We start from the raw sequence: 19,168 nt of genomic DNA, 5'->3' as shown, positions 1-19,168 counted from the left end.
GGGTGCTAACACCTTCCCTCTATGTAACCAACCCCCTTACCTGTAATTTCTGGCATTTTATTAATTTTGATTTGAAAACTTCTTATCTTTGGGTTTTGTTCGTACCTTTCCCTTTTCTTTTGAAAATGATAAAAGTGCGGTGGCGACTCTGGTTTTATTGACATTAAGTTTATCCATAGCTTGATGATCATGAATTTATCGCTACACACACCATAATATTACAACAATGCAATGATTAATCAATCAAACATATAAACAAATACATTTATCAACATAGTAGGCACGTGAATAATATTCAAGTTGTTGGTGTAAGCCCTAGAGGCCAATACTTTTGGTACTTGTATCTAATTATTTTTTAATAATAAAAGGTTTTTTCTTTATTATGTTTGTTTAATAAAGTCCCTAGAAAAGATTGTTCGTTTAATGTATCAAGTGTGACTTAATCATTAGATCCCATTAAATATAAGGACACTATTCTTAAAGTATCCGTAGTCGAGCTTTGTTGTGAAGTGGGATAAAATTAAAGCATTAAGACTATTATGTATATAGACTGATGATCACATCTCATGGATCATGGATAAGGAGTTATCAAGTCTTAAGTATAGGTATGAATATTAGGAGTAATATTTATACTGGATTGACCCGCTATGAGAATACCATATAGAATGTTATGCAAAGTGTCATAAGTTATTCTCATGGTGATAGTGGTGTATACCATCCTTCGACCTGAAACCACTATGGACCCTAGATGTAGAGTCGAGTGCTTTATTATTGATCAAAAGTTATCCATAACTGGATGACCATAAAGACAGTTGATGGGTACTCCATGAAGCATGGTGAAGGACATGAGTGACCTAGATGGAAGTTGCCCATCCTGCGTAATAGGATAAATGTCTATGGGCCCAATATTAAACTGGACAAGGATGACATGGTCTATGCCTTGTGTTTAATATAGACATAGGGGAAAAAGGATAATTATACACATAAGTATTATCACAAAAGGATTTGTCAGATCACATGACATTTTCGTGTCTTGGGTAGCAGTGATGTGTTGCTAGATACCACTCGGTGTTTATTATCTTAAATACGTGATTTAATATAATTGCTAATGTCGCGAAAACCTACAGGGTCGCACACAAATGGACGGATTGATGAGAGATAGAGTAAATAAGGAACATCGTAAGGTACGGTGCACTTAAGTGAATTGTAGAACATCGTAAGGTACGGTGTACTTAAGTAGAATATGAAATATGGTAAGGTACCACGCGCTTAAGTGATTTTGGCATATCATAAGATTGGGCCAGATACACTTAAATGGGCTTTTTAGCGTGAAGCCAACACAAGTGATTTTATAAATAGAACCCTTGTGCAGAAGCATTTGTGCAGTTGAAATTTATTTTCTCTCTCTCTCACTCAAAGCCTTAATTCGTAGCAGCTAGCACTGAGATTGAAGGAATCCGTTCGTGTGGACTGAGTAGAGGCGTTGTCACCATTAAACATTCATGATCACTCCTTAGATCTGCATCAAAGGTTTCAATCTCCATAAGAGGTAATGATTCTATCACTGATCATGCCCATTCGTAAGGATCACTAAAGGAGAAATTTTTAATTTCCGCTGTGTTTTGGATCGCTATTCTCCTTCACAAGCATCTCACCAATCACTACCATGTTACACATATGAACATTATCTTTCTAACACTTCAAACGAAATCAAAATCGGAATTACAGAATGAAAGTTATGACCAAAAATCGTTGGGATATGTCAACGATTCATGTAATCAAATACTCATATTATCACAACACATTCGCCCCTAAAACATAATTCATTAGATAGTAATTTACGTTAGCTTTCCAACGCTTCAAACGAAACTCGATTGGACTTACAAATCAAATGTTATGGTCAAAATGATTTCGACCTAAAAACACGAACAACGGCTCTCGCGCTGAGCGTACCCCCCCCCCCCCCTGGGTTGAGCACGGTCGTGACGAACATAAGCCAATGAGATCAGAATAATTGCAAATTCCCTCAAATTAAATATTAAGTTTATGCTTTCCAAGTTTTAGCACTCATCAAGACTAATATCGAATAATGTAGGTTTCGCCTACGCGAGGTGCATATTCTATATTAGTAAGATGCGATGGGATGATTGTAATATCCAATTTCTAAAACAATGGGTCAAACTTAACTAAACAAATTATAATAAGATTATATATGTATAGAAGCAAGAGTTGGAAATGATCCATGTGATGGATTGGAATAAGGAGTTATTCACCCAACTAAAATATTTAAGAGTTGTATTAGATACAATTGGAAGGAATTCCTACCTAAATAACCTAGTTTTGTGTAATCCGCCTATGTAGACTTAAAACAAAGTGAAATGTGGATCTCGACCCACTAGAAAATCTTCCAACGGGATTTTCCGAACAAAATGGTGAGGGTCATTTGTTTTGAGTAAAATAGTGGGAGAATATTTAATTAAATGTATAATTAAATATATTATTGATACTTATATTTTCATTATTTTCATATAGATTACCATGACAACAAACACCTCTAACAACATTTTACGATCAATCCTTGATAAGGAAAAATTGGCTACGACAAATTTTCTGGATTGGCACCAAAATCTGAGGATTGTCCTCAAACATGAATGATATGGACAAATCTCTTCCTGAACTGCTAGCCATGTTAAGAACTGCTGAGCAGAATCTGAAGTCAAAAGGGAAGTCCATTCTGATGATCAGAAATGGAAAGAGACAGAACAAAAGACCCACCAAGCAGGGTGATAAAGGGAAAGGCAAGGAAATTGCCAAACCCAAACCCACAACTCCTGCTTTTAAGCCTAGTGGAGGCATAGCAACGGAAGGCACCTGCTTCCATTGCGGTAAGACCGGACACTAGAAGAGAAACTGCCCAAAGTACCTAGAAGATAAGAAGAATGGAGTAGAGACTTCAACTTCAGGTATTTTTGTTATTGAAATTAATTTATCTACTTCTGTATCATGAGTATTAGATACTGGACGCGGTTCTCACATTTGTACCAATGTGTAGGGGCTAAAAAGGAGTAGAGATTGGGCAAAAGGTGAAGTTGTCCTACGAGTTGGCAAGGGAGCAAAGGTTGCTGCTTTAGCCGTAGGAACTTATGTATTGACTTTACCTAGTGGTTTAATAATTCAGTTAGAGAACTGTTATTATGTACCCGCAATTAGCTGGAATATTATTTCCGTTTCTTGTTTGGACAAGTTTGGTTTTTCATTTATAATAAAGAACAATTGTTGCTCCATTTATTTGAATAATATATTCTATGCTACTGCACAAATGAACAATGGACTATATGTCCTTGATATTGAAATGCCTATTTATAACATTAATACTAAAAGGATGAAACCTAATGAGTTAAATCCAACTTACCTTTAGCATTGTCGATTAGGCCACATAAATGAGAAACGCATTTCCAAACTCCATAAAGATTGACTCTTGGACTCTTTTGATTATGAATCATATGAGACATGCAAATCTTGTCTAATTGGAAAGATGACAAAGTCTCCATTCATAGGAAAAGGTGAAAGAGCTAATGATCTTTTGGCCCTCATACATACTGATGTATGTGGACCACTGAACATACCAGCCAGAGGAGGTTTTCAGGACTTCATCACATTTACTGATGATTTCAATAGATATGGTTATGTGTATTTAATGAAACACAAATCAGAGTCCTTTGAAAAGTTCAAGGAATTCAAGAATGAAGTACAAAACCAACTAGGTAAGAATATTAAAACTCTTCGATCAGATCGAGGTGGTGAGTATTTAAGCCTAGAGTTTGATGACCATCTAAAAGAGTGTGGGATCCTATCCTAACTTACTCCTCCTGGAACACCCCAATGGAACGACATATCTGAGAGAAGAAATCGAACATTGTTAGACAAGGACTCATTCTTAATATATGGAGGTCGGGAAGAGCTTGCTGTAATTGGATACACCGATGCTAGCTTCCAGGAAGATAAGGATGACTTTAGATCACAATCTGGTTATGTGTTTTTCTTAACGGTGGCGGTGTGAGCTGGAAAAGTTCAAAGAAAGATACAATTGTTGATTCTACAACCGAGGTCGAGTATATTGCTTCCTCAAGTGCAGCAAAGGAGGCTGTTTGGATCAAAAAGTTCATTAGTGAACTTGGCATAGTTCCTAACATTGTGGATTCCATTGGTCTCTATTGTGATAATAATGGTGCTATCCCACAAGCTAAGGAGTCTAGATCTCACAAACGATCCAAACACATACTTAGGTGTTATCACCTCATTTGAGAGATAATAGATAGAGGAGATGTGAAAATATGCAGAGTACCTACACTTGACAATATTGTTGACCCACTGACAAAGCCTCTTGCACAACAGAAGCATGATGGTCATACTAGATCTATGGGCATTAGGGGTATGCCTGATTGGCTCTAGTGCTAGTGGGGGATTGTTGGTGTATGCCCTAGAGGCCAATACTTTTGGTACTTGTATGAATTATTTATTAATAATAAAAGGTTTTTTCTTTATTATGTTTGTTTAATAAAGTCCCTAGAATAGATAGTCCGTTTAATGTATCAAGTGTGACTTAATCATGATATCTCATTAAACATAAGGACACTATTCTTAAAGTATATGTAGTCGAGAATTATTATGAAGTGGGCTAACATTAAAGCATTAAGACTATTATGTATATAGACTGATGATCACATCTCATGGATCATGGATAAGGAATTATCAAGTCTTGAACATAGGTATGAATATTATGAGTAATATTTATACTGGATTGACCCGCTATGAGAATACCATATAGAATGTTATGCAAAGTGTCATAAGTTATTCTCATGGTGATAGTGGTGTATACCACCCTTTGACCTGAAACCACTATGGACCCTAGATGTAGAGTCGAGTGCTTTATTGGTGATCAAACATTGTCTATAACTGGATGACCATAAAGACAGTTGATGGGTACTCCATGAAGCATGGTGAGGGACATGAGTGACCTAGATGGAATTTGCCCATCCTGCGTAATAGGATAAATGTCTACGGGCCCAATATTGAACTGGACAAGGATGACATGGTATATGCCTTGTGTTTAATATAGACATAGGGGCAAAAGGGTAATTATACACATAAGTATTATCACAAAAGGATTTGTCATATCACATGACATTTTCGTGTCTTGGGTAGCAGTGATGTGTTGCTTGATACCACTCATTGTTTATTATGTTAAATACGTGATTTAATATAATTGCTAATGTCGCGAAAACCTACAGGGTCACACACAAAAGGACGGATTGATGAGAGATAGAGTAAATAAGGAACACCGTAAGGTACGGTGCACTTAAGTGAATTGTAGAACATCATAAGGTACGATGTACTTAAGTAGAATACGAAATATGGTAAGGTACCACGCGCTTAAGTGATTTTGGCATATCATAAGATATACGCCACATACACTTAAGTGGGCTTTTTAGCTTGCAGCCCATACAAGTGGTTCTATAAATAGAATCCTTGTGCATAAGCATTTGTGCAGTTGAAGTTTCATTTCTCTCTCTCTCTCTCTCACTCAAAGCCTTAATTCGTAGCAGCTAGCACTGAGATTGAAGGAATCCGTTCGTGTGGACTGAGTAGAGGCGTTGTCACCATTCAACGTTCATGATTACTCCTTAGATCTGCATTAAAGTTTTCAATCGCCATAAGAGGTAACGATTCTATCTCTGATCATGCCCATTCGTAAGGATCACTAAAGGAGAAATTTTTTAATTTCCACTATGTTTTGGATCACTATTCTCCTTCACAAGCATCTCATCAATACTACCATGTTACAAATATGAATGTTAGCTTTCTAACGCTTCAAACGACATCAAAATCGGACTTACAGAATGAAAGTTATCTATGCAATCCATACAATACTCTAATTATCTCAAGTTAATTTACAATTTTAACACAATTAAATCATCAAATCATTATCTTTAGATTATGTCTAAAACCTTCGAAATTGCAACAATGGTGGATATAAGTTCAATCGTCACAAACAAAATAATACACACATATAAGGCATACGAAATTCATCATATAACAATCATTATAGCATCACAATTCAAAATTATGAATCAAAACACCCAACCCTAGGGAAGTTAAGAGTTCCTCAATTCTACCATTCCATCACACCCCTTATTATTGAAACAATTTCTCACCCTTACCTCAATCGTTAGCATAAATTCTGGTTTTGTTGTGTTCTTCCTTCCTAAATCTCTTCAATGGGGTCCTTCTTATGCCCTAACTTTTTCCTCTTTCTCTTCTCACCAAATTCTGATTTTTTCTATGTAAAAACTCTTCAACATCTTACTAACCTTTTTATCATTAACCTAATCTTCCTCAATTATAAATTTTCACCATTGCCCTCACTTAACCTCTTACTTACCACCATTCCCCTATTGGCTCTAATTTTATTTTAATAAAAATAAAACTAATAATATTATCCTTTTATTTTATTATTTCATTCAAATAATAACACTAAAACATTATTTTAATCCATTAAGTAGTTCTAAATGAATCTACCAACCTCTAATTACCCTTCACACTCTCTACCTATAGGTTACCCACCATTGTCGTTCTAAAATATCCTAATTATTACACAAATAATAATTAGATACACACATAAAATTATAATTATTTAATATAAATGATTTCTAGAAAAATGGGGTGTTACATATCACACATATTCTCCTTGTACACCTGCTACATGGGATCCGCTAGCTTAACAGTCATGCATGGAAGACAAGTGGCAACTGACCCGCCATTTGTCTCAACCAAAATGAAACATATGAAGCGCTTAAAACAAATAAAAAATGAGATGAGGGTTTCACTTGTAACCTTTGAATCTTTATCTTCATTTCTTCTTCACACACATTCTCTCTACTATGTAATTTCTAATTTTCGATCATCACCTTCGTCTCACCTTGCCGAAGAGGGGCGACGGTCGACGGCGGTGTCACCGTCATCTCCGACGGTCAACCACCACGGATCAAAAAACCTAACACACAAATCCCCTTTTATTTTAGCCCCTCTTTCTGAATCCGACCTCAATTTTATCAATATCCCAACTAAACACCAGGATCGAAACTCACATAAACCCTAACCTCATAGCAATCCAAAACCCATCCTATTTTATTCAAAACTCAACGACTATCCACTATTCAAACATTAAACAGGCACAAAATTATTTTAAACAAACCAAATCAACATTTGAGCTCGAGCATTAAAGGTTTTCTTCAAAGATGTTCAAGGCGACAAATATTCAAGTGCGACGGAGTTAAAAAGAAAGAGGACTACCGAAACTTCAGGTGACAGTCTTCTTATCCTCGCTCTTGTGTTCTTCGTGTTTTGTTTGGTTCACCCTTTCCTCCAATTTCTTTGTTATTGTTGTTTGTATGTTGTTAGAGGTTAAGCTCTTGAATCTCTGAATTTCAGTTTGAAAATTAAAGTTGATATAAAATATTAGCTGAGCTTTAGTGATAGGCATCTGTTAGGGTTTATGTAGAAAATTTTGCAGAGTTTCTTTGTAGTTTTTTCATGCAGTTTATGAATGAAGTAAGGTAGTGCATTTATAGGGAGTGAAATATGTGTGAGGAATTATGATATTTTCTTGTTTACTCGTGTGAAATTTGTTGCAAATATGTTGAACTGTGATTTTTCTGCTGAGTAATTCCTTAAGGGTTCACTCTAAACCCCTGATTTTGTGGAATTTTGTGTAGTGGGGTGAAATGAATTTTTACTGCTGAAATGCTTTGTGTGTGTCTGTTTTGTACACACGTTCTTTCCAATATGCCTAACTTTTTTCCTTGAATATGGGTGCTCTATTGTATGCCCCTTTTGGATCGTCCTGATCCATATTCATAATTTTTGAAGTCATGAAACTTGATAAAAAAATCTAGCTCGACGTCATTCGTTGGGTTGAATATGGACGTAGAATGGTCTAGAAGAGAGAGGGGGTTGAATATACCTTTCCCAAAAAAAGTAGTTTTCAAAATATTTCTAAAATCATAATTTAAAATGTGTGGTAGCGGAAGTTTAAAAGTGTTTACAAAATGAATTACAAAATTGAATTAATGTAAAGAGGAATTCAATAATGATAGAATAATGATGAATTGATCAAACAACAATATCGTAATTAGTCTAATTTGATTCAAACAAGACATTCAAATAAAATGTAATTAATTGATATAACAATCTACAATTACATATTTTCGAAATTAATCATCAAAAATAAATATTTAGCGGACAAAATCTAACACAAACCTAAGCTTAAATATTTAATTGCTATAAAAAATAAAACCTAGAAACATACCGTTCTAGAAAGTGATTAAACCTAATAACATGCAAATCTACATGTACACCAAACCTAGAAACATACCGCTCTATACTAATTATGTGTGTTGTCCTTACTTGCACCTAATTTAATTTTCAATGACAAATCATTAAAAATTATCGAGTTTTTCACTAATTAAAAAATTATCACAAGTATTTTTTTTATACAACAAATAATAAGAATTCAAAATTTAAAGTAAACCGTCAATCAACACAAATCTGAATCTTGATTTTCTTCTTTTGGTGTCACTATATTTTTCACTTATATTTTATTTTTTATAGAATTTCTTACAAATTTTAACAACAAGCATAATTTTTTAAAATTGAAAATTCATAAAAAATATTCTTACAAAGTCTAAAATATAAGTAAAAAAAAACAAGTGACACTAATTTCAATGGCGCTGCCTATGAAAAATTTAGTGAGTATCAATATACTAAAAAGAATTTATCTGTTTGAAATTTAGATACATTAGGAATTAGTTTAGAGACTAAGCTAATTTAAGAATAAAGTTGAAAATATTGATACTTTTGATAAAAAAATCTATATATATATATATATATATATATATATATATATATATATATATATATATAGACGTGCGTAAGCAATGACTCTATGCGCAAGGCAGAGTGTGACAGTCTCAGCTTTTTGTTTACTCTGTCCTCCGAGCCACATGGATATGATCATCATCATGGGCAATTACGAAAATTCATGCTGTAATTTTGTAGTATATCTATAGCTTGCGTTATGTCACAATCAAAAAAGGTGTTGGTTAAATTCAGTAAGACATTTTGACCACTTAAAACAAGTAATATTGCAATTAAAGTAGTTTCCTATTTATGAATTTCTAATGTGATATATCTCTTTCAGTTGATTATTTTATATATATTAAAAGATAAATAAATAAAATAAATAATAATATTTTTATTAAATTATCTTTATCATGTATTGAAAAAGATAAAATGAAATATTAATTAGAGATAAAATTAAAAAAATACATATTAAAAATTGATATGAATCATTAATTTTGGACACATTTTTATTCCAAATAAATTATACTTATTATGGGATAGAGGAAGGACAAATTATTCTATATTCTAAATTACTTTACAAATAATATTATTCCAAATTCTAAATTACTTTACTATATTGTTTAAATATTAATAACCTTTTTTTATTAAATATTTCTTATCTATTACTTTTTTCATTCTTTTAATTTTCAATTGCACTAATATATTACATATAAATTTCATTAATCTACTTATTTATTTTATTGATTATCAAATTCCATATATATTTAAGGTTAAATTATAGTTTTCTTCTCCAAATTTTATTAAATTTATGAATTAATCCTCCATATTTTAAATTTAAATAATCTTGACCAATTTTTATAATTTTTCATAAGAAATCATTGATATGTTTATTATATATATATATATATATATATATTATATATAATATATATATATATATATATATATATATATATATGTATGTATATATATATAATAAATTTATATATGATAATTTATTATATTTTATAAAAAAACTTATTTATTTAAAAAATAAAAATATCGATAATTTTAAATATAAAAATATAAGAGAAGATTAAAATTATTTAATATTAAAATAAGGAGATTAATTTCATGAATAAAATAAAATAGAGACATCAAAAATTGTAATTTCATTATATTAAAAGTGGTTGAACTAATTAGTAAAATTAATTGTTGCACTTTTTAAATAGTTGTACGAGACAATAAAAAATAATATATTTAAATCATATTTAATATTTAAATACATTATTTTTGTTAATCCTCGTATCTTTTTATAAAAAAAACAGCAGAAATTTATACAAAAATAATTATTTATATTCACTTTATTCTTGATGATTTGAAACAAATTAAATAGTCTTAAAATAATTAACACTTTCAGTTTTTAAAGTGTTGTTAGTTATATTCTTAAATACTTTAACTTAATTAATGTGACTCTACTATCACTCTCAATTTAATATATTAATAAAATTAAATATTTATCATGATAATAATTGCACAAAAATTTCTAAATTTAATATAGTAATAATATTAAATTCATTCATTAGGCAAATGGAGTAAGCAAAACTGAAATTGAGCAATTTGAGACAAATACCTGTTCAACTTTGAGACAAATACCAATTTCCTTTAAAAGCCACACTTTAGACAATTGAACTTGAACCTCTCAATCATTCCTTCTTCTCATCTTTTTTTTCCTTTACTTTTGGGTTAACAAGCTAGCCCAAATTGCTTGGTAGCTATGTCGAACAAAAAGCTATCTTCACCCTTAGGAGAAGCAAAGGTTCCATTATTACTACGAAATGAAGATGAAGAAGAACAACAAGAAGAACAAACTCTTACAAGAAAGGTTTTGATTGAATCAAAGAAGCTATGGCATATAGTAGGTCCTGCAATTTTCAGCCGTATTGCATCCTATTCTATGTTGGTCATCACTCAAATCTTTGCTGGCCATCTCGGTGATCTCGAACTTGCTGCTATCTCCATCGCCAATAATGTTATTGTTGGCTTCGATTTCGGACTCTTGGTAAATTAACGTAACACTATTCTATTCTAATATATACTCATTTTGTTATCGCTATATTCAATTTTTCTGATGAATTTTCAGTTGGGAATGGCGAGTGCATTAGAAACACTATGTGGCCAAGCATTTGGAGCAAAACAATATCACATGTTAGGAGTATACATGCAACGATCATGGATAGTATTATTCATCTGCTGCATTTTTTTATTACCGATATATCTTTTCGCAACGCCGGTGTTAAGAGTGTTGGGACAACCAGAGGATTTGGCGGTATTATCAGGAGAAGTTGCAATGTGGATGATACCGTTACATTTCGCATTTGCGTTTCAGTTTCCTCTGAATAGGTTCTTACAGAGTCAGCTTAAAACCGCAGCTATAGCTTGGGTTTCTCTGATGGCACTTTTGGTTCATATTTTTGTTAGCTGGTTGTTTGTTTATAAGTTTCAGCTTGGTGTGACTGGAACTGCTGCAACTTTGAATTTCTCTTGGTGGGCACTAGCGATTGGGCTTTATGTTTATACTGTTTACGGTGGTTGTCCTTTGACATGGAAAGGGTTTTCTATGGAGGCTTTTTCTGGCCTTTGGGAATTTCTTAAACTCTCTGCAGCTTCTGGAGTTATGCTATGGTAATACTAGTAGATTCTATGTTTGTTACTGTTTTTGAAGTTTCTGATTGTTTTTATGTTTTTCTTGTCTTGTTTTTGCAGTTTGGAGAATTGGTATTATAGAATACTGATATTGATGACTGGGAATCTACCTAATGCAGAGATTGCAGTAGATGCTTTGTCCATATGGTAAATGATTATTTATAAAACATTTTTAATTTTATTTTTATATATTTTCAGTAGATGCTTATCAATATACTAATATTTGGTTGTTTCAATATATGCATTTTCTCAGAATTATATGTAATCAATTTTTGTACTGATGCGTAAACGTTTTTGGTTTTGCAGTATGACGATAAATGGTTTGGAGATGATGATTCCTTTCGCATTCTTTGCAGCAACTGGGTAACATTTTTCTCTTATTTTAATTTTAATAACATGCTATTCTAAATTTTGTAGTACTAGTTTCTTATTTTATTTTATTTTATTTTAGTTTTTTCATAAATAAATAAAAAAGACCTCATCAAACTCATGGTTAAGATTAAAGCATGATAAGCCTAAATTTTTTGTATGATTATGCCATACCCAATAATTTAAATTGAGGTGGTGAGTGAGACATTTGGTCTTAGTGAAAAAATACAAATAAAACACGAAATCTGAAATCTACAACCATGTAGTATATACTAATTAAAAAAAAACTCCTCAAAAAGAAAAACATAGTCAAACAAAGATTTTTGTATTATGTTTATTGAAATATGAATGGTTATCTCTAGACTTTGGCTGCAAAAGACTAAATACATATAAAATACGACAAAGATTTCTTACGTGTTTTTTTACCCAATATTTTAGTAGTTTTTTATTATAAATATTTTAGGCTACTTTTTATGACCAGGACAAACCTTTAATATTGTCCGTGGATGCCAGAGTTGTTAAAAAAACCATAACCGATCCGTGGAACCGAATTGTTAGGTTTGGTTAATCAATCTGATGATATTGTACAAAATATTTTAAAATTAAATCAAAATTAAAATTGTAACCGATCCAAAATTAAAATGAAAAAATATAAAAAATAAATTATAATTAAAAAAGAAAAGAAATTTAAGATCCGATTCAAATAGTTTGAGAAAAATTAATTTCTAACCATTTCTTATAGTTTACAATGTCAAAACTGTATACTAAATATTAATAATTATGATTCTATTTGATTCTAAATAAATTAAAAATATTCATTTTAAATTTAAATAATTTTTATTATAATTTAATTCGATTTGGTTCAATTTTCTAAAATAAAACACTAAGAATCCTAGTGGATGTCACCTTCCAAATGGTGGTGTTTTCGTGTTCAGTGAATCATGTGTGAAGATATGAACAATTGTTTGTTTGGTCACTGATTTGTCAACTTGAGGGCCACGTCTATGGTTTGGTATTGCCGCCATCAATAATCTATATAATCTGACATTTAATAATATGGATTTCCATATAGTAGTACTAGAATAAAGACAAGTAACTTTATATATGGTCATACATTTTTAAGAAGAAAAATGGGCAAGAATTACAATTATTGAGTGCTACTGATAGAGAATAAAAAGAATCTTTTATAATAACATATTTGGATAATATATATACTATACAAAAATTCAATAAATTTAAATTCTTTTTTTATAAGTAAGTAGAAAAAAATAATCTCAACACAAGCGAAAACACATTCACAAAAGAAGAAAAAAATAAAAAATAAATTTAAAAATAAAACTCAAAAGTTTATTATTCAATTTCTAGTTAAAAAAAAATTATAAATCCTCTCATACATTAAAAAAAATTTATAGAAAAAATTGCAAATCTTATCTACTACAGTAATTGACAACACAACTTGTGTTTATGCAGAGTGAGAGTTGCAAACGAGCTTGGAGCTGGAAATGGAAAAGGAGCAAAATTTGCTACTATAGTATCTGTATTGACATCATTAGCAATAGGACTTTTCTTCTGGATATTGATTTTGGCATTGCACAATAAATTTGGTTACATATTTACTACTAGTAAACCTGTTCTTGATGAAGTAAGCAAGCTTTCTCTTCTATTAGCTTTCACTATTCTTCTCAACAGCATTCAGCCAGTTCTATCAGGTACTACATTCAACAAATTACAATAAAGAATCTTTACAATTTTAAAATTAAATATATTTTTTTTAATAATTCGACGATTCTGATTGTTCGATAATGTTGAATCAGGAGTGGCCGTTGGATCAGGATGGCAATCATATGTTGCATACATAAACTTGGGTTGTTATTATATTATTGGAGTTCCTCTTGGATTTTTAATGGGTTGGTACTTTAAGCAAGGAGTTATGGTATGTTTAATTTCTCTAATTTTTTTTTTAATATTGTTGATTAAATTGTGAATTTAGTATTTTACTAGAATGCAAACTAATGGTTATGAAATTGAACAATCAGGGAATTTGGGCAGGGATGATTTTTGGAGGAACAGCAACTCAGACATTAATATTGTGTTGGATTACACTTAGGTGTGATTGGGAGAAAGAGGTAACTATGTAGTGTCTTTTCTTTTGTTTTTGTTTTTGTCCTTATGAATTTGGATAATCTAACTTTATTTTGTTTTTTGTTTTGGTTAAAATTGCAGGCAGCGAAAGCAAAATTGCATGTTTCAAAGTGGTCAGATAAAAAACAACAACTCGGGTAGTGTTTGTTTTGTTTAAGATATTTAGAAGAAGTTGAAAAATGTAATTGTTCATTACTTCTTTGAAGGGGTTGTCTCTTTGTAACTAAATTGGATAGGAATTAGTATTATTTGTACTGGGTTTTCGGTATATGAATATTTGTACTGGATTTTGTTGGCTAAAATTATATAGATACTATTGTTCATTTAAAAAATAATTAATCAGATTTATTATAGTTTTTCTCATTCTGTTTGAATTGAGGATTGCTTGTTAGTTTTTCTCATTCTCTTATAGTTTATTTTGTAAAACTTCAATTTATTAACTAATTCATTATCATTATCATTATTTTAATTCAGGATGATGATTATTATGATAATACTGATGAAGATGATTCAAAATTTCAACAAATTTAATATTTTAATATAAAATAGAAGAGAATGAACAGTTTGTTTTAAAGAATTTGGGACGTTGAATCAAATTTTATATGTTAAAGAACGAGACATGAATTATAAGATGCATGCAATTCGAAAAACATTTATTGATCTAAGTTGATTTTCAAATATAACTTAACTTCCCGATTATCATTTTCTAAATCAATTTAAATGAATGCATGTTCAGTGAGGGGATAGTGAAATAAACAATCTACATACGACATGATAAACTCAACTGAAATTAAAAAACAAGGCAACCATTTTTGAACAATAACATATCAATTCATAAAATGTTTCACAAATGTACCTTTTATTGAAAAGATTTGTGAAAAATGAAGACGAAGAAATGATCTATTTGTCTCATTATGACATTCACAATGAAAGGAAGCTGAAGCTGAAGTGAAAGCAACAAACTTGTGTCTCATGATCCGAGTCTTTCACACAAGTTTGCAACTTTCACATTAACTTCGTTCTCATTATATTTTTTCTTCATAGCAACAAAAATAATTTTTGAACCACACCTACAAGTCAAAATGTATTAACATGTTAACCTGATTTGGAAACATAAACTAGCATGACATTATAATCCTACAAACAACATGTTAACTTGATCTGGAAACATAAACTAACATGACATTGTAATCCTACAAACAACATGTTAACCTGACTTAGAAACATATCAACTCATAAAATGTTTCACAAACATATTTTTTATTGAAAAGATTCGTGCAAAATAAAGACGAAGAAATGATCTACTTGTCTCAGAATGACATCCACAATGAAATAAGGATGAAACTGAAGTGAGAGCAGCAAACTTGTCTCTCATGATCTAGGTCTTTCCCACAAGTTTCCAGTTTTTAGATTAGCTTCATCCTCTTTGTATTTTTTCTTTATAGCAACATAAACAATTTGTGAACCACACCAAGTCAAAATATATATTAGCATGTTAACCTAATTTAGAAACATAAACTAGCATGACCTAGACACGGTGATGTCTCTATTGAACTAATGTCTTAAATTTAATAAAATTGACCTAGACACAAATTAGATTTGTAAGAAGAACACGAAAATGAAGGTCATTTCATGGAGAAAATATGCTAACATAGATTTTAAGATTTTTAATAAGAACTAGTGTCATACATAGAACAAATATGGTAACTGAAATCCATTTCAAGTTTAGAGGACAAATCATATCTTGATTGTTAAGAAGATTATTCGGTCTATGACTTCAAGATTTGGTTATGTCATTTGTTCAATTGAAGAATCAAATTATTTATACCACCGTATCAATTGATAAACACCAAAGTAGTTTATTGGTTCGTGAGCAACGCATGAGGTGTCATAGTGAAGAAGATCACGCTCTCAAAATGACCAACGGTGGTTAGTGTAACACCCTTCTAAAATACCCCAAATATTTAATTAAAATAACAACATATAAATCAGAGTAATCATGCAATTAAGGGTGTCACACATTTATTTCGCACCATTCGTCATACTATTTAGTCATGCTCATTATTTAACTCAAAACATAAAGTATTGCACAATACGCAGCGGATAGAGATCAAATCGATCATTCAAAACATGTAACATACTACATGTAAATTGGTTCAACAAACATCAACAACACAATTAAAATGTTCCCTCCCGATGTTACATCTATCAGAGCATGACCCACTAAGGAGACTACACTAGACTCCAAGCATTAGCTTCTACTCAATCACTGCTCGCTACCTGAAAAATAGTCGTAAGGGTGAGTTCCTCAATCGATATAATAAGCATTATAGAATATAATGTCATGTTAAGTAATTTAACACGTTAATCACCCTAATCGTATCACACATTCAGTAACGGCACATCAACTCAAATATCATACTCAATATCAACACAATTCATACTCATGCTCAATGCCAACACAACACACGTATAACATTGGAATACATCCATTCATATTATACACTACACATATATTATGCAATGAGACTCCATGCATGCGGTACCGACTATTCGTGAACATATAGTCCAACTTCACCGACCAAATCCAGGTACGGCTACCAAGCTCACCAGTCCCACTCATTTGAGACCTAGTGACTCACATCACTAATTCCTCACCATGGGAATTAGCTACCACCCCAAGGGCCATGCTATGCACGCTAATTCACCTAGCATGCAAACATCAAAAACAGTCCAAATGACTCACATCACTAATTCCTCACCATGGGAATTAGCTACCACCATAAGGCCACATTATGCACGCTAATCACCTAGCAATGCAACATCACAACAATAATCCACAATGGACCGATGCTCACTCTCTAAGCCATAAAACAGTCCATTCACAACACATGCATAACATACACATTCACAACGTTATGCATACCATCATACAGTATCAACACATGTATCAACACATCATATCATGTCAAATAATTAAACATAGTATTAGCACACTCTACTAATACCTATACTGCTCAAAACAGCGGGAAAATAATCCCTACTATATCACACACCGATATAGGCAACCATCAATTAGGCACACAACATTTTAATTAACAATTTTTCCACTCTGCAACAGTGTTAACCGGTTAACGCCCTGGGTTAACCGGTTAACGCAACACAAACACGCTTCCTGCCCAAAACTTAACAGTGTTAACCGGTTAACGCCCTGGGTTAACCGGTTAACGCAGACAAAACAGCAATATCTCAGCAATCACAACAGTGTTAACCGGTTAACACCCTGGGTTAACCGGTTAACGCAGACAAAACAGCAATTGTTCAAAATACATAACAGTGTTAACCGGTTAACACCCTGGGTTAACCGGTTAACGCAAGACAGAAGCTGTTCCTGCGCTAACACAAGGCAGAATGCAGAATTCTCCGCATTTTCCGCCGTTGGAGGACTTCCGGACCTCCGATTCCAATTCCGTAAAAAGCTATACGTTCGGAAATTCACAACTAACCCAAACACAGATTCAATTACAGCCTAAACACAGTTTATCCAACATAATTTTCCAGCATTCATAATCCCAATTAGGGTCAATTCAACGGCTTATCACTACCCATTACATGCTAACCCATAATACCCATTAAACGACGATAAACCCCCCTTACCTGAGTTAATCCGGCAAATCTCTAAGCTCCAAGCTTTTCTCTTCTCCAACCTTTGCCCTTGCTCTTCCTCTTTGCCCTTTCTCCACTTTCCACTTTTCAGCCGCTTCTCTGTTTCACGTAACACTCTTTTTACCAAATGGGATTCTTTTTCCTTACTTCACACTTATATATTTTCCAATAATTATTATTCCAAAATAATAATAATAATAATCCAATAATTCCAATTATTTAACTAAATTAATAAATATAATATTAATTTAAATCAAATAATTATCTTATTTTTTTATTGGGGTGTTACAACTCTCCCCCACTAAAAGAGTTTTCGTCCTCGAAAACATACCTCAAGCGAATAACTCCGGATAAGACTCCTTCATCTGACTCTCCAGTTCCCAAGTCACATTGCCACCTGCTGGTCCTCCCCAAGCTACCTTCACCAAGGCAATCTCTTTACCCCGCAACTGCTTCAACTCTCGATCCTCAATCCTCATAGGTGATGTTTCAACAGTCAGGTTATCTCTCACCTGTACATCATCTACTTGGACTACATGCGACGGATCATGAATGTACCTCCTCAACTGAGACACATGAAAAACCTCATGCAAATTCGCAAGTGACGGCGGTAAAGCGATGCGATAGGCTACCTCCCCTATCCTCTCCAAAATCTGATAAGGACCAATAAATCGAGGTGTCAACTTCTTCGACTTCAAAGCTCGACCAACACCAGTTATCAGAGTGACACGAAGAAACACATGATCTCCCTCTTGAAACTCAAGTGACTTCCTCCTCTTGTCGTGATAACTCTTCTGACGACTCTGAGCAATTCTCATCTTCTCCTGAATCATCTTAATCTTTTCCGTAGTTTGTTGAACAATCTCCGGTCCAACCACAACACTCTCACCGGACTCATACCAACATAAAGGCGTCCGACATCTCCTACCATACAAAGCTTCAAACGGTGCCATACCAATGCTCGAATGAAAACTATTGTTGTAGGTAAACTCAATCAAAGGAAAATAACAATCCCAAGCACCTCCCTTTTCCAAAACACAAGCCCTCAAAAGATCCTCTAGTGACTGAATCGTCCTCTCAGTCTGACCATCAGTCTGCGGGTGATATGCAGAACTCAATCTCAGCTTAGTTCCCAAAGCCCTCTGCAAACCTTCCCAAAACTTCGATGTAAATCTAGGATCTCTGTCCGAAACAATACTCGACGGAATACCATGCAAACTTACAATCTTCTCAATATACAACTCGGCTAATCTCTCTAACGGATAATCCATTCTGATCGGAATGAAATGAGCCGATTTCGTCAATCTATCAACAATCACCCAAATAGCTTCAAAATTCCTACTTGTCCTCGGTAAACCCGAAACAAAATCCATACTGATACTAT

At 32.6% G+C, this 19,168-nt stretch overlaps 1 protein-coding gene and 1 long non-coding RNA gene across 2 annotated transcripts; both read left to right on the top strand.

Moving 5' to 3' along the window:
• The first annotated feature begins 1,229 nt into the window (after positions 1–1,229).
• LOC127119247 (uncharacterized) lies at positions 1,230–3,230 on the top strand. The gene is made up of 3 exons (XR_007802730.1): positions 1,230–1,549; positions 2,533–2,963; positions 3,053–3,230. It is a non-coding gene; the product is annotated as an uncharacterized LOC127119247 (long non-coding RNA).
• A 7,292-nt stretch (positions 3,231–10,522) lies between these two features.
• LOC127119246 (protein DETOXIFICATION 27) lies at positions 10,523–14,474 on the top strand. The gene is made up of 8 exons (XM_051049447.1): positions 10,523–10,963; positions 11,045–11,586; positions 11,668–11,754; positions 11,914–11,970; positions 13,447–13,685; positions 13,791–13,909; positions 14,013–14,102; positions 14,200–14,474. The coding sequence occupies exons 1-8, from the start codon at positions 10,679–10,681 to the stop codon at positions 14,257–14,259; spliced, it is 1,479 nt and encodes a 492-aa protein (XP_050905404.1). The 5' UTR covers positions 10,523–10,678; the 3' UTR covers positions 14,260–14,474.
• Positions 14,475–19,168: the final 4,694 nt, after the last annotated feature.

Source organism: Lathyrus oleraceus, chromosome 2, assembly GCF_024323335.1.
Source record: "Lathyrus oleraceus cultivar Zhongwan6 chromosome 2, CAAS_Psat_ZW6_1.0, whole genome shotgun sequence".
NCBI lineage: Eukaryota > Viridiplantae > Streptophyta > Magnoliopsida > Fabales > Fabaceae > Lathyrus > Lathyrus oleraceus.
This window is presented reverse-complemented; position numbering and strand designations above follow the sequence as displayed.